The sequence below is a fragment of the Peromyscus leucopus genome, chromosome 3 (genome assembly GCF_004664715.2).
Source record: "Peromyscus leucopus breed LL Stock chromosome 3, UCI_PerLeu_2.1, whole genome shotgun sequence".
In the NCBI taxonomy this organism is placed as follows: Eukaryota; Metazoa; Chordata; class Mammalia; order Rodentia; family Cricetidae; genus Peromyscus; species Peromyscus leucopus.
This window is the reverse complement of record NC_051065.1, coordinates 41,244,631-41,260,722: the sequence shown is the minus strand read 5'-3', so window position 1 is coordinate 41,260,722 and position 16,092 is coordinate 41,244,631. Positions and strand designations below refer to the sequence as shown.

Sequence of the window (16,092 nt, the reverse complement as noted above, 5' to 3'; positions counted from 1 at the left end):
TGTTTCCCAAAATATTGTGCACCCTAATAAACTTATCTGGGGTCAGAGAACAGAACAGCCACTAGACAGACATAGAGGCCAGAAAATGGTGGCACTCACACCTTTAATCCTAGCCTTCTGGAGGCAGAGATCTATCCAGATCTCTGTGAGTTTAAAGCCACACTGGAAACAGCCAGGCATGGTGACTTTAATCCCATGAAGTGAGCCTTTAATCCCAGGAAGTGATGGCAGAAAGCAGAGAGGTATATAAGGCATGAAAACCAGGAACTAGCCTGGTTAAGTTTTTAGGCTTTTGAGCAGCACAGTTCAGCTGAGAGACATCCAGTCTAAGGAAACAGGATCAGCTGAGGAATTGGCAAGGTGAGGTGGCTGTGGCTTGTTCTCCTTCTCTGATCATTCAGCATTCACCCCAATACCTGGCTCCAGGTTTGTTTTTATTAATAAGACCTTTTAGGATTCATGCTACACCCTAGCATCAGGTTACCCTACGGCAGTCACTCCACACCCTGGGTGCCCTATGGGACAGGTCCACTGCCAACAGGTGTAAACTTCTTGGCCTGTGAATAGCTGATGCTAACGTAACAACCTCCTCACCACCCTGATTTCATGATATTCTCCCGTGAGGGGCACATTTTCAAATGAACTCTATGTCTAGATTAGTCCTAGCAAGAATGCTGCATTCACAATTTGACAAAGTAGCCACTTTTTTCAACACAGACCAGTCCCAGCCTCAGTGGGCAAACAGTGGGAGATGACTGTCTGTCATCCACACCAGACTGAATCAGGAGCCTAGCTCAGAGTCAATGGCCTTCCTCAGGGTGCCAGACACAACTCACCAGGAGTTCACATGGGGACCATTCTCGACACCTTCCCTGGAACCTGTGCTGAACAAAAATTACAGAGGAGAAGTATCCTAGTTAGCTTCGGCTGTCAACTTGACACAGCCTAGAGTCATCTGAGGAAGTCTCAACTGAGGAATTGCCCAAATCAGAATAACCTGTAGTCATGTTTGTGAGAGACAGTCATAATTGATGACTGATATGGAAAGGTCCAGCCCACTGTGGGTGGTACCATTCCTAGGCAGGTAAGCCTGGCCTATATAAGAAAACTGACTGAGCATAAGCCTAAGAGCGAGCCAAAAAGCATCATTCTCCTCCATGAGTTTTGCCTTGACTTCCTGCTTAAGTTCCTGCCCTGACCTCTCTCAAAATGGATTGCAATCTTTAAGTTAAAATTAATCCTTTCCTCCCCTCAGCCACTTTTCAACAGAAAGGTAACTAGAATACAAAGAAAGACTAGAAGGGGAAAAGGCCTCAGTTATTCTCACAGTGTCTGCATTGTCTCTCGAAGACTTCCATGTCCACATTCCTTCATTCTCATGGAATCCATGGTGATCGAACCATAGCCTCATATAATCCAATGGTATATCTGCTAGTAGCAGTTTTCAAAAGCCATGATGCCTAATTTTATTTTTCATTCCTCTTCTGTTTCCTTCCCCCTTTCCTTCATATATTTGTTTTTATTCCCAAGTCATCAAAATGGGTTTTGCCGCCGGGCGGTGGTGGCGCACGCCTTTAATCCCAGTACTCAGGAGGCAGAGCCAGGAGGATCTCTGTGAGTTCGAGGCCAGCCTGGGCTACCAAGTGAGTTCCAGGAAAGGCGCAAAGCTACACAGAGAAACCCTGTCTCGAAACCCCCCCCCAAAAAAAAAATGGGTTTTGCCTTGAGCTCTTCAGGAAAAACAGGACATAGAAATTAATTCATTGATGCTTATGTTAGTAAATGTTATGTGTGATGCCTTCAGTCAATAGCTCTTTAAGTGAATTTAAATACAAAATATATTGAAACCATGGACTAGTCCCATACTGAAATTCTAAGAAGGAAATGTTAGATACACTAGACACTGGTACAGATATTATTGCTTAAAACTCTGTAAATAGCTTCTGAATTTTCATTTGCAAGTCAGAGACACAAACCTAAAAGTATTCATTATTTTTTCTGACTAAATTCTTTGAAATTATGTAGTGTTTGGACCATTCATGCTACAAATGTCTTTGAAGCTGATACTATTAGGTAAATGCTACTAAATTAGCTATAAAGTAGGAATTTCTCCTTTCATTTATGGATGTTTATTTTTTAAAGTGTACAGATTTATTGATACTAAACAATCTTCTTGGCTTTTAAGAAATTACCTGCTGCCTTAAGTAATATGTGGTGTCTCTCCAGTAGGTGGAGTATTATACTAGAGAAAGCAGAGCCACGTATAAAGCCTAATCTTTTTCTTTTTGTCATTTTGAGAAATTTTTTATATAAAACATAAATCACCTAATGGGCTCACTAATTCTTTTAATTGCATCAATACAGCGGGATCCAATTACACTAGACCTTAAGAGGCAGATATATTTTACTGATTGCATTACCATAATAATGATGCCATAATGACAATAGAGAGCGCTTAGAATACCTCTCATTCTAAAATGCTTATCAAGCCATACACAAGCCTCCTGGCATCTCTAAAAGAGAAATCATGTATGTGCACAGTAACGAAAGATCCACCTCTGAAAGCCTTCATCTCCCTGGAGCATTCTGCCTGTGAGAAAGGAACACCCCTCCTGACTCTGGTAATGAGCCAAAGCCCCACGTGACCACTTACAGCCTGGGAGCCTGGTCAGATCCCTAATGTCCCCTGGGACACCATCTCTTCCTTTACAGTCATTAAAAGGTGATGGACTAGATGTCCCTAAGGCCCCTCCCTGCTCTAAAACCCCTGATTGAACCTGGCCTTGAGAGAAGCGTTTTCTTAAGCCCAAGTTCTGGCATCTAATTTGCAGAGATCATTAGGAGCATGTGGCAGAGAGAACTCTTAATGCACAGTCTGGGTCTCAAAACTGAGAGTTGCAGAATGATGCCCTGGTGGAATAGACGCCTCTCCCCACCCTCTAGCCACTGTCGGTTGGCCATAGTGCAAATGTCTTGAAAAGTCGCAATTTAAGTAATAACCCAGAGCTGGGTCTCAGCAAAAGAGTCTTCTCAGAGCCCTCACTGGAGAGCCTAGGAAATTACTACTGCTGAGGTACAGAGAAGCACAATGTTTGCAAAGAGCCCAATAATAAGTACAATCAGGCCGACCTCCTCCCCACTTTACAAATGAGGAAGCTGAAGACCAGGGAGGCACTATGACTTGTTGACCTCACACAGATGCTCGGTGACAAAGATGGGGATATCCCCAACCCATCTCCCGGCTGCCTCTTCTTCCTCACACTGGACATCAAGAGCTGGTTTTCAGGGGCCTCCTAATGATCATCATAAACAGAAAAAGACGACATATAGTCTGTGACTCCAAAGAATAGGGATGAGGTCCTGTCAACTGTCTTTGCTACAGGATGGTACAGAAAGCAAGGCTTTGACTGACTGTCTGGCTTCCCTTCTTTCAGTCTCATAACCCTTTGATTTGGATTGGAGAAAGCACCTCATTACCATGTGTTTTCACCCTTGGGAAAAAAGCATGTGTAGACTTGGACAAACAGACTCAAGATATGGACCCTGGCCACCTCTGGCCTCACTTAATTAACTCAAAGTCTTCCACAATATAGTTCTCAGAATAAGCACTAATGTATTTGCTGTATTTACAGCAGGCTGGAAGCATATTTGAGAGAGCATGGTGCATGTGGAGGACTGAGAGGAGCCAAGAAGACTCAGGCTGGAGGGGGGGAGATAGTTGTGCACCTCTCCTTACTCTAGAATGATGCCACTCTCCTTCTGGCCCCTCCTTCTGAGAGAGGGTCATTCACTCTCTCTCCTGGCTTGTCCACCTGTGGCTAGCTGCAGTGTTCATGGGCTTCCCCTGCATATGGCAAGCACTGGTGTACATTCAAGCAGCTGCCCAAACGCCCTCATTGCCAACCCAATGGCAAAGGCTCTGCTCACTCTTGTTCTGAAGTTCTGCTACAGATGAAAGAGTTTCTCATCCTCTTTCTTCTCCTTAAGTATTTCTTTAAGACATCAGGACTCAGAAGCAGTGTAGACCCAAACCAAGTCTAGATAGAAGACAACGTGACTTCGCATTGCTTCTGCCTCCAGGCCATTCTTGAGACTGGCAGGGAGGCCATACAGGTGACCAGTTACAGCTATGTGGTTCCAGAAACTGGTTATGTTGAGACTAAGATTCTTAGGGCAGTGAGGAGTATTCCAAAGCATGAAGAGATAGAGCCCCCAAAAAAGAGTCTGCTCTTTTTGCTGTTGTTGTTGTTGTTGTTGTCTTCAGGGTGGACCAGGCTTCCTCACTCCAGCCTGATGTCCTTAACAGTTTACAAGCACTTCCATTAACTGAGTCACTCATATAACATTCTCAAAGAACAAATGTTCTAAGAGAACTGGGGTACCCATAGCTATACACAGTCTAGAAGTCTGTTGGTGTCTCAAGGGCTCCACCACTGGGGACTGTTTCTTCTCTGCCTGCTCAACCCAGAGATCAACACTTCACAAGCATGTGTGCTATCAGATAAATGGGGTGTGTTCCTTGTCCTCAAGAACTCATGGTCTCCAGGGGGGAAGAGAATAGGGCCATACACCATGACTCATGGTAGATCCATAAGCAACTCCACACGTTCTCTTCCATTCCCACTAGTGGTCATCCTGTGTCTTCTCCATTAATGAAGGCAGATTGGTTCTAGACTCAGAAGGTGGCAGAAAACCATAGGTGAATTCAGTCTTGACACTGTGGACAAGTCCTGTCCTTCCCTATTTTCTCTTGTGGATGGCCCCAGGCCTGTGGATGCCCCCATCTACTGGGCCCCCCAATAGACTGTGGATTAAGATGGGAGGGGAAGGAATGGCCTTCACTCCACAAACACTGTCTTCCTTGAGGTCTACAGGAGTTTGCGGTTTGGGAAGGATGGGCAGATGTGTAGACTGTGAGCTGGTAGTGAGTGCCCACTTTGTCCTTGCCCCTATGTTCAGCCTTTAGGTTCGACTTAGAATCAAAGCATTCATCGAAGCGGTATGTTCTGGGCTGGGGATGTAGCTCAGCTGGTAGAGTGCTTGCCTAGCACACATGAAGCCTTGGGCTTAACCCCCAGCACTCCCACAAACTAGGCGTGGTGACACGTGCTTGTCATCCGGGCACTCAAAAGACAGAGGCAGGAGTTCAAAGTCACCTTCAACTACATAGTAAGTTCATGGCCAACCTGAGATACATGAGATCCTGTCTCAACTAAATAAAAAAAATGAATGGAAGGATGAATAATTGTGTGGATGAACAGGATATGTTCTACATTCAATATCTCTAATTTAATTCTAAGTATTACTTAAAATTAGACATCAGGAAAGGGACAAGAAATCTCAGGCCTTATCAATACTTCCTTATGGCAGAGGCATGGTCTGCAGCAGACCTGTGCCCTAGCATCTCAGGAGAGGGTGCCTGGTCCCTCCACTGCCAGGAACAGTCCGTGATGTCTAGATATTTCCTCTCTGTGCCTCCCCTAGCTTCTCTGTTCCATCCCTCAAACACAAACAGGCTGATGAAATCCCTTCCAACTCGGCCAATGCAAACTGTGGCTTAAAACTGGAAATGAACTGAAACCACACACTAATACCTGCAAGACCATTAAAGCTTTACATCCCTGTGTAGAACATGAGGCCCAGCCAGCATCAGTATGCTTTCAATGGCTTCATGGTAAATGTTGAACAAATTAGTGTCCCCTTAAGGTTGTCCTGGGGCACATGGAGTCACAGTCTTTAATTTTAATGAGACTCTATTACACAATCTCTTATCGCCTCTTAACTGCCAGGAAAATGACCACCAGCTTAATGTTCAGCAAAATAGCTCACTTGGACCTCAAAGAAATTACCTTGAAATTATTACACTTAACCGTGGCCAATGCACCAGGGTTCATTTGAAAAGAGGCGGCCACCTGGCACTTCCAGCAAAAAGATACGTCATATCCTTGGGCTTTTCAGGTTTAGCTCTTTCTGGCCTTATCTGATTTGATGCATGTTCCCTTCAGAATGTAAATATTTAAAATGCAGGCGACACTGAGTCCCTTTCCTGATTGACAGGGCCAGGCAGCTTCAGCTGAGGAGACTGTGCCTCTGCTAGCTTGTTTTATGTCAATTTGACACAGGCTAGAGTCGTTTGGGAAGAGGGAACCTCAACTGAAAAAAAAAAATATTCTCCAGCAGATTGGTCTGTATACAGGCCTATGGGACATGTTCTTGGTTGATGTGGGAGGGGCCAGCCTACTGTGGGCGGTGCCGTCTGTGGGCTGCTGGTCCTGGTGCTGTAAGGAAGCAGGATGAGCAAGCCATGAGGAGCAAGCCATAGGCAGCAGCACCCCTCCATGGCCTCTGCCTCAGCTCCTGCCCCCAGGTTCCTGCCATGACTTCCTTCGATGTGGACATGTAAGCCGAAATAAGCCCTTTCCTCTCCAAGTGGCTTATGGTCATGGTGTTTTGCCACAGCACTAGAAACCCTAACTAAGACGGTGCTTGCAGCTGGTCAGGCTGTCTCTGTAGTCATTAGCAGGCTAAGAAGGTCAATCCCAACCCCCTTGGCAACACTGGACTTTTAAAAATAATACCAGGAAAGTAAAAATAGCACTGTTTCAGATCTATTAAATAAAATCGTAGATGAAGAGCCTCGCATAAAGCCTTGGTCACAATTGTTCAACAGCAGCCGCTGTTTTTTCTGTTAGCGCCACAGCAGCCCATTCCCAGCGAAGACCTCTAGGCCCATGTTTTCTCCCAGACAAAAGCAGGTTTATCACACCTTGCCAAATAAAGGCACAGTCGTCTGAGTTCAAACGAGAGACAGAACCCACGTGGCCCGCTAAACACAGGGTTTAAACGTAAAAAGAAACTATGATAAAGGAAGAGTATAAAATACAGGCACCCCAAAGCTGACAAAGCACGTCCCAGGGAGGAGGGATATGGAAGGTTTCCAAATGCTGCATGCTAGAGGTAAAACTTATCATCTCCATCTGGGGCTAGGGAGTAAGTCGTCCTGGGACAAAGCGGTTACTAGACAGATTGCTTAGGGAAGAGAATGTTTGCTCAGGTTTGGGGTTGCACCGGGTCTTTCATGCTCTTGTATCAGCTTCCTACTACACTGTAACCACACACATAAGAACACAAATTTAGAGACCTAAAGCCACAGATAGTGTTTCTTGCCCTCTGTAGGTAGTCTGACATCAATGTGAATGGCTGAAGCCAAAGGCTCAAAGGCGCCACCTTCTGGACGGATGCACCCCTGCAGCCTTACATCTGATGGGTGCTGGACTTCTTACTCACTGTTCCTTCTGAAAGCCACAGTGGCTATAGCTTCCCATGTCTGACAGGAAAACTGGTTCCTTCCCCTTGTTCAGCTTGCAGAAGCTGCCTGCATTCCTCAGCCCTTCCCCACACCATTCCTGCTGCTGGCTTGAATGTCACAGTGCCTCCTCTTCACTCCGACTCTCCAGCCTCCCCACGGGGGCTCCTGCGATCCCCAGAGGTCTGTGAAATACTCTCCCCACCTCTTACCCACGTCTTCACAGTCCCTCTGGTTGTGTTCATCAGGTCAGCAGAACTAGGCAGTGGGTGTCTCTGAGTCACCGTTCTGTCCACCACATCTCTGTTCTGAAGTAATTCCAGAGTGCTCTCTGCCCTCTGCCATGGCCATGAGGAACCTGGTGTGACACTGGTCCACTGGGAAGTTCTTCATGCCTAGCTGGGGACAGCACGGCTCTGTGACAAGCCATCAGCTGTCCTCCTGGTAACTGCTTTCCCTTCTCTGTTCTGCTCACAGCAACTCCCCTATTCTCACTGTGCCTACCCAGCTACCTACAGCTTCCTTCCCAGCCACAAAGCCGATGGGGTTGGGGGGTTGGGGCAGTGAGAGAGTAGAGAGGGTGAGAGAGAGAGCAGGAGTATGAGGCAGGGGATTCTCACCCACGGTGGGAGGAGAAGTGGGTAGTGTTCTCTTCTCTCCCAGCATCCCTCCCTCTTGCTGGTCTTCATTAAAGAACTTCTTCCTGCCTTCCAGCTTAACCCCAAAACTGTCAAAGGCCAGCATTTGCCATATTTTAATTGTAATAAAACACTTTCTCCCAAATTCCTCTTTGGGGTATTGCTCACGTGATACACTGAGGCTGATAATTACTCCTGTGACGTGCATAACTCACCATAACTGAGTAGGTAATGTGGATTGGAACGATTTAGATTTTTGTTCCATTTTGTTGTTGTTGTTGTTGTTGTTTTATTTTGTTATTCTCTTTGTTTTGCTTGGGGACAGGCTTTCACACTATAGTCCAGGCTGGTCTTGAACTCACTGGTTCAGTTCCCAGCACCCACGTGGCAGCTCACAATCCTCTGTAACTCCAGCCCTAGGGGATCTGATGTTCTCCTCTGATCTCTGTGAGCACTGAATGCATGTAGGACACAGTCATACACGCAGGTAAAACACCCATGCACATAAAATAAAATAAAATAGTATTAGTTAGTTTTTACCCAATTTTTAAACAAATGGAAGAATTTAATTAGAATTAATTATCACATGGTGGTATTTTTTCCTGAAAGTCTATATTATTATTTTTCTGTGATGGATATATATTAGTTTATCCATTTTAAGTGCATTAGCAAAATATATTAACTTATAAGGAATATTGAGTGCTCCCAGGAAACCCACTACTATGTATACCCAGTTAAAATTATTAATTTTTAAAATCCTGGCTTTTTTTAAAAAATGAACCATTTTGGGGCAGGGTATCACTGTGTGATAGTAGAACGGACCATTTGTTAACCTTGGCGTTTCACATTTTAACAAAGGTATGCTGTAGTTACCCAAGTGGGTCATCAGAGGGCGCCAAAGCAGGCCGCTTATATTTAGCAGCTGAACCGGATGGCTTGGTCCCAAGGCATTTCTAGCAGACTTAAAATGGGCAAACAGAGTAAATGTTTGTTAGTGATATATTTTAGTACATTTTTTTCAACATACAAAAAAATTAACATTATCACTTCCCTGAAGGTCAGGTTCTCAGAAATTCAGGAGGTATGTAGACTCTTAACACTTAACTCTGATAGTTATCAATCTCTAAATTGCTAGGAAGGATCCAGACGAATGGTAATAAGGATTGCTCATCGGAGTGGCCAGTTGTCAATGGAGGTTACCAGTATCCAGTGTGGTATAGCCCCCACCCCACCCCTGACAAGTCGCTGCTCTTCCTCCGCACACCACACAGGGCCACCAAATCTGTTTCCGTATGACCCACACCTGTCTCCCTGCCCTGAGCTGGCTTAGAACTCTCTTCTAAAGGATGAGTGTATCACAGAAAAGCCTAGAAAGTTCCAAGAGCTTGCAGCTGGGGATGCACACGAAGACCATAACTGTCATGTCTGTGATGCTGTGACTCCATTGCCTGCACCTGCACATGGGGAATGTGACCAGGAATAATGTGCACTGCTCCAGCTGTCACTTTTGATGATTTTCCTCTCTTCCACTTGGGAAGATCAAATTCTGCCAGAGGACATGTGCCCTCACCACCACCACCACCACCACCACCACCACCCTCAGCCTCTAGGGATGCTAACTGTGGCAGAAAATCTCATCTATGAAAAGCAATGTGGCCATATTGAATTGCAGCATGAGGAGGGGGGTCATCTGAGGGTCAGCATTCCTCTGTAAGCAGATAGTGTCAGAAAGTGGAGTTAACAGTTCAGTGCGAGAATCATTTTTAAAACATGACTATATCGGTGTATGACCATCTAGTTCAGAGGTCAGCACTGGCGATCGAATCAAGCAGGTTTACTTGAGGATGGATCTTAATCCAGCCAGCAAATGACTCAGCTCTTGGAAGAGATGTCCTCCATTTCCTCAGGCTGGACTTCAGATCCTGCGCTGTTGAAATCGTTTCCAGAAACCAGGGCTCAAAGAGTGACATCATCACTCCTGGATAGTGACATTCTAACAGTGTGTGTCACGTTCTTTCCACAGCTCGACCATTATCCTTCTGCGAGTTACCATCTGCCCAGCTCCTCTGACACGTTCTTCAATTCTCCCAAGTCACTCTTCCTTGGAAAAGTTATAGGTAAGTCTTTGGTTTTTCAGGTAGGAGTGCAGTGTTAGGAATGTACCTGACACACGTCTTATGCTGCAGTAAGTGTGAAAAGTGTGAATTTGCCTTTTTAACTATAGACCTCTCTCAGTGAGGTCAACCCTGAGCATCCTTGTACGAGGAAACCTAGGTGGTGGTTGACAGCGGCTCACAGGAGTGTTAGAAAATCCTCTTTGGGGTATTGTTCATGTGACACACTGAGGCTGCTAACTACACCTGTGACGTGCATTATGATTAGCATAGAGTGCGGCATCTCAGGCAGCGCCCGAATGGGACTGCCGTTATATGGCACCTACTATAGAGCAAGATGCAATTATAAACTCCCAGCTCCCCTCTGTAAAATGTGTTCTTTGGTGTATTAAAGGCCTCTGCCTATACACAACATTTAATTTAACCTCTTCCTGATGATTCACTCCCAAGAAATTTGTCTAATGTCATTTGCAGATTATATGAAATAGAGGACTCATCCCCTCCATGTGACTGAATTTATAAGTACCTTTGTCCTTTCTCTCCATATAAGAAGTAGGAGTTAACTAGATGAAAAAGCAGGTGCTATTGCTTATGAATACTTTTAGTGTTTTACATGAAGCCAACAAAATTTCCCTTTCCTGTGAGAATGTCTGTCATGAAGCAGATGTCAGTGTCTGCATGAAGCACAGCCTACGTCTCAAGGGGATAAAAGATCACTTATCCCGAGCCACATAGGCCTGACCGTGGCCAGGGAACATGGTTCAGATCGCCCCCAAATAACACGTTCCAATGTGGAAATGAGTACAGGAGCTTTCACAGTCACAGGACATGTCGTCAATCAAAGCACTTTTCAGACACGTTGATGGGATATCACACAGAGGACTTCTGCTCTATGTTGTTTCTGACGATGTTCTTAGCCTTGGGGTTGGTGAAAGGATGCTTTGTTAATACTTCTACCTGAGTGAACACATGTTAGGTGGACAATGAATAGTTAACAGGACTGGAGATAATAGCTTGGTTCTGGATCTGCAACATTCCAACTCTTCACAGTCACAAAGTTCTCATCAGTCAATCAGCCTTTAAAATATTTGTCCTAAGTGTGGCTTTTTTTCTGGGCTCTTCAGTTCACAGTGGTAACATATAAATTTGGGGAAAGGTCACTCTGTCTAGTGGGCATTGGTAATGCTATTTCACTAGGCCACTTTGCCCACTGTACAGTATGCCAATTGTTGAAGCCACAAGTTTTTCAAAACTGAATTTACTCACAAAGCAGCCAAACGTGAGGAAAAGGAGCCTCTGAAGCCATGTGCACCTCCCTAAGATAAGGTTTAGGGGTTTTCATGAGATAAGGAAACAGGGTGTTGTGAGGTGTGAAGGCAGGTGACCAGAGGTCAAGAAAGGGTGATCAGTAGCCTACACATGCAAACGCTGTCTCCATAGAATATATGTTCTGAAAACGGCCCTGATAGTATGGTCTATGGCAGAGTCTGGGGCCCTGTGATGTCAGAAGGTTGCCTGTCAATCACTTATGCAGACCTGAAACATGGGGGCTTCAACCGATTTGAGCTAGGCAAGGTTATCTGAAAACACAATCTGTCTTTACCAAAGTGACCTACTCTTAATCCCAAAGATGGGAGGAGAAACATGACAAGGTGGTCAAAACAACAAGGTAGCCATAGCAAGGTAGTCATAACAACCTTTTGAAACAAAGATAGGTTTGCAAGATGGTATTACAACTTTTTGGAACAAAGGCATGATAGCAAGGTAGTCACATGTGACATTAATAACCTTTTGAGACAGAGGTGGCCGTTTCCTGGAACAGGCAGTGCAGAGCCATTTGTAGTTAAGGCTATAGGTGGGGCACAGCCCAATCTTTGAGAAACAGATTTAATCATAAACAGGAATGAGCCTAGTTTGTCTTTACTATAAGATGGTTTTCAAACCTAAGATGGAGGCAGGCTGGCTCATCACTAGCACGCTTGAGATAAGCAGCCTAGAGTCAAGTCAGCAGGGTCTCACTTTACTATTCAGTTAGGAATCTCCCAAAACAACTGAGCAGGCTGAGAATACAAGGCCAGTGCTGCTGGAATTTTCTTTGGCATTTCCCTGGGTTCTAAAGAAAGCGCCTTCACTTGAGAGGGAGAACAGCTCATGCCTCTTTTAAGAAAAAGAATTGGATAGCTTCATTATGAGGACTTGGTTACATCAGCCAGAGAGCATTAATTAAAATACAGCTGCAGGGTCACAATATGAGGGACAAACAGGAGACCAAGCCTATAGTGAAAGCGATAACAGACATTTACATAGAATCTCACCTGCATAGGCTCCATTTTCAGCACTTCAGCTGTATTAACCCCTTTGACTTTCATCACAATTCCAGGAGGGGGTTGAGATGATTACCTCCCACCACAGATGACAAAACCCAGCACAAGTATGTAAAGTAGCTGCCCACTGCCCCCTGGCTGACAAGCAGCGGAACCAAACTTAAAGACATGAAGCCAGCTCTTGACAAGGGTGCTGTTGTCTCTGGGACAAGAAACACGGAAATGAAAAGGAGACAGACAAACAGCAAGAATCAATGGGGAAATGCAAGGCTAAGGTAGACCAGTAAGCGCTGAAGTGTCTATGACATGCCAGAAAGAAGAAAACCAGGAACCCAGCCATCCTGTTGATCACCGAGACAGTTAGGCCACCAGGCCAGTAAGAACCCAAGAAGAAGAGGCTACATGTGCTCTGGGTCAGCAGAAAGGGTGGTTGATAGCAAAGGCAGAATTGGAACAAGGAGGAGAGCTGCAATTTATTGGTTGTCAGGCCTTAGATTTCTGTACAGTGTGAGCAAATAACTAAATAGCTACTCTTTAATCCCTTGTGTCCTAAAAATAACATGCTAGCATGGTGTCAAATATAGGTCTAACTACATTGTCTTTGTTGACAGTTTCTAGTAGTATTCTGCATTTAAAAGATCTTATCATGATTTTATGAAAGAAGATGACAATTTTTTTGACATATCTAATGTATACATGAACACGATGTGTAAATGTCACAACAGTCCAATGAAACAAGATCTGTCAGTACCACCCCCTCTTACATGAGACTGAGGGTTACTCATCCGACGCGTGGGAAAGTGGTTTTGAAGTCATCCCACCTGGTATGTGCCCTATGTCCTTAGAAGGGGGCCCATCAGAAATTGGCTCTCATCCTCCCTGATCAATGAGATCCTGTAGATCAAGCCAGGAGCAACGCTGAATGAATGTCTGTTGAACTAACAATCATGAGAAGAGAATCAGAATGAATGGCATTGACACAGCACGTGATAACAAGACTTACGGTGACACACAGTGAGGTCAGCCCAGAGATGACGTCAATCCTCACCTGGTTTGCAGCCTTGTCCTTTGTTGAAGGTTTTGGTTTGCTTGCTTGCGTGCGTGCGTGTGTGCATGCATGTTTGTTTGTATGCGTGCGTGCATGCGTGTGTGCTTGGGTGCGTGCTTGGGTGCATGCTTGGGTGCATGCTTGCTTGCTCTGCTTCACTTTGCTCTAGTCAGAGATCTGATAAAAATATACTAGAAAGAATGCAGGCCTAGGAATCGGGCAAAGCTGGTTAGACTTGAACTCAGGCCTGTCTGTGAAAAAACTCTTGGTCCTCTTGCACTAATAATCTGTGATTTAACCTCTCAGAGTCTGGAGTTCCCCAAATGCATCATGGAAAGCTCACCCATCTGCCTCCGAGTTGTTGGTTCCCTGAGAATGAAGATGGTGGGCATTTGTAAAAACTGATCTATCAATAGTACCCATCCCAACTACCCTTTTACTATTAATCTGGTAACACCTGAGAGAGGGCTTATCCAACACAATGCTTGACACACAAATACTAGAAGTACTGGCACTGCTGGATGCTGGCTGTGTGCCAGCTGTCCTGTCACATGCTCTCTGTACAAGACTCTCTGCATTCCTCCAACACCACCCCAAATCACTGCAGCCTCACCAGCCCCGCTCACTAGATAACAATGGCACTCTTAGACTGTGATAACCAGGAAAGGCTCCAGACACTACCTAATGTCCCCAGGATGGCAAGATCACCACCAGTTGAGAGCTACTGGCTTAAAATGACACAGCTAATCCATGGGATGCTGGTGTAGGAAAAGTATGATGCTTGGCCCGTGACCTTGGCTCTGCTGGCTGTTAACACCTGCACCCTTAGGGATGGTGGGGAAGCAAGGAGGGCTACTGATCCATTCAAGACGCCATTTTGCTGCAAAGAAGTCACAGAACCAAAACCAGGACATATGGGTGGCCGGAGAGGCTGCTTTTCACCACCTCATCAAACTAACAATCCTTAAATGTGTCATCATTTATTAGTACAGGCAGGAGTATCTCTAAACTTCCCTTTGAACACAGCATATAGTTCAGTGAGAAAAATTTGCATTTTCCAGATATATGAATACTCATCTGAAAAGATGCATAGGACTCCCAACAGTTATCTCATGCACTCCAAAGGTTCCACAATCCCTAGAGATCCATGCTATTCAGTTGTTGCATTACTGGGTCAACTGCTAATCAGTAAGTGATCCCATAAAAGGAGAAGGAGACAAATCTAAATAAATAATGCAGCTTCCCACTGAGCCTTTTAATGAGCATTGCCTGAGAAAGGCTTCTGGGGGGGAGAAGGAGAGAAAGGCCTCATCAAGGACAGTGTGAGCAAGCTTCCTACTGGGAGTGGAAACAAAAGGGAGAACTCGGTCTGACTGCCTCAGAACTTCAGCATGGATGTCCTGTAATCCTGAGTCCTTTAGCCCGAAGTCGGGACCCCGGCAACTAGCAAAAAGAAAATCCATCAGGATGAGTTGTGTCTACTTTTTTATCATTTACTACCTAAATGATGTCCTGGATTTTGAGTCTGCTTTTTAGCAGCAAGTTGTCTCTCAGGAAATGTGATTTGCAACCTGAGGGAAATGGAGAGGGTCCTGTATCTGGTCTCCATTTCTAATAGTTCTATCAACGCCTTGAGTAAAGATACTAACACCATGTTTAATAACAACACACACTTGAGAGGGATGATCTAATGTGCAGGTAATCTTTCAAATGTATCTTGACAAGGTAGAAAGATGGGTACAAATAATGAGGTGAAATGTAATAGAGATTAAACTTAATTCCCCGCACTTAGAAAGAACGGAAAAAAAAAAAAAAACACTAAAGGATATTAAAGAGAGATTCACGGGGTCAAGAAAACACTCAGGTGGGTGGTGTGAGCAACATCTTATGGTGACTGATTCTTCAATGAATCTAATATAGAACCACTAGGGGTGTGATGTCTAGAGCATCTGGAGTGGGATTTTAGTCTTCTGAGAAGACCAGATAGATACACAGACCCATAATCAAAAGGCCCGGGAACAGTTATCTAGGGAGAGTTATGACTTGAGACAAACTGAGGAATTAGTCAGCCGGGGTCTGCTGAACTGGCTGGAGCAGACTCAGTGAGTACAAGTTTGAAGGGAGAAATCCCATCTCTGCATGTGGGATGACCTCCTCACAAATAAGCAGCCTCTGCTTTGAGGTAGTGAAGTCTGAATGCTAGAGAGTATTCTAAAACATGATCAATGGAAATCCACCTGCTACACTAAGGAGCTTTCTGGACTGAGCAAATCCAAACTAGAAGAAGCCTATGTGCCTTTGCAACTTCAAGATGTACGATGGGGATATGCTTCGGTGAAAGAGTGAGAAATGCAGTATCTGTTTGAGGTCTGAGATGTTAACTATATTCTAGGTTGCTTGATATCACCTACTATATGAATATATCACAGGTATGAATTTTGATTCAGTATGCTGAGTATCACACCACCATAAATCTGTTATTGAACAGACAACCAATATGCTCAGGGTGGCAGTATTCATTTTCATTTTAGAGAGTGATTAGCCTTTTTTATTGATTTTTCAAGTGAACTCTCTGTGCCGTTGTTGTGACTCTGGCTCATATGGAATCACAGTGGTGTGGGTCTATTCTATTATAAAAGGACAATACAGCCTCTGCTTCATC

At 44.7% G+C, this 16,092-nt stretch overlaps 1 protein-coding gene across 1 annotated transcript in view; it reads left to right on the top strand.

The window, feature by feature from the left end:
- Positions 1 to 16,092, top strand: part of Cntnap2 (contactin associated protein 2) — a 2,034,995-nt gene that overhangs the window by 1,913,596 nt on the left and 105,307 nt on the right. Inside the window, exon 21 of the mRNA XM_028876400.2 lies at positions 9,968 to 10,061. Within this exon, the coding sequence (XP_028732233.1) occupies positions 9,968 to 10,061 (94 nt within the window). The remainder of the gene's footprint in view (positions 1 to 9,967; positions 10,062 to 16,092) is intronic.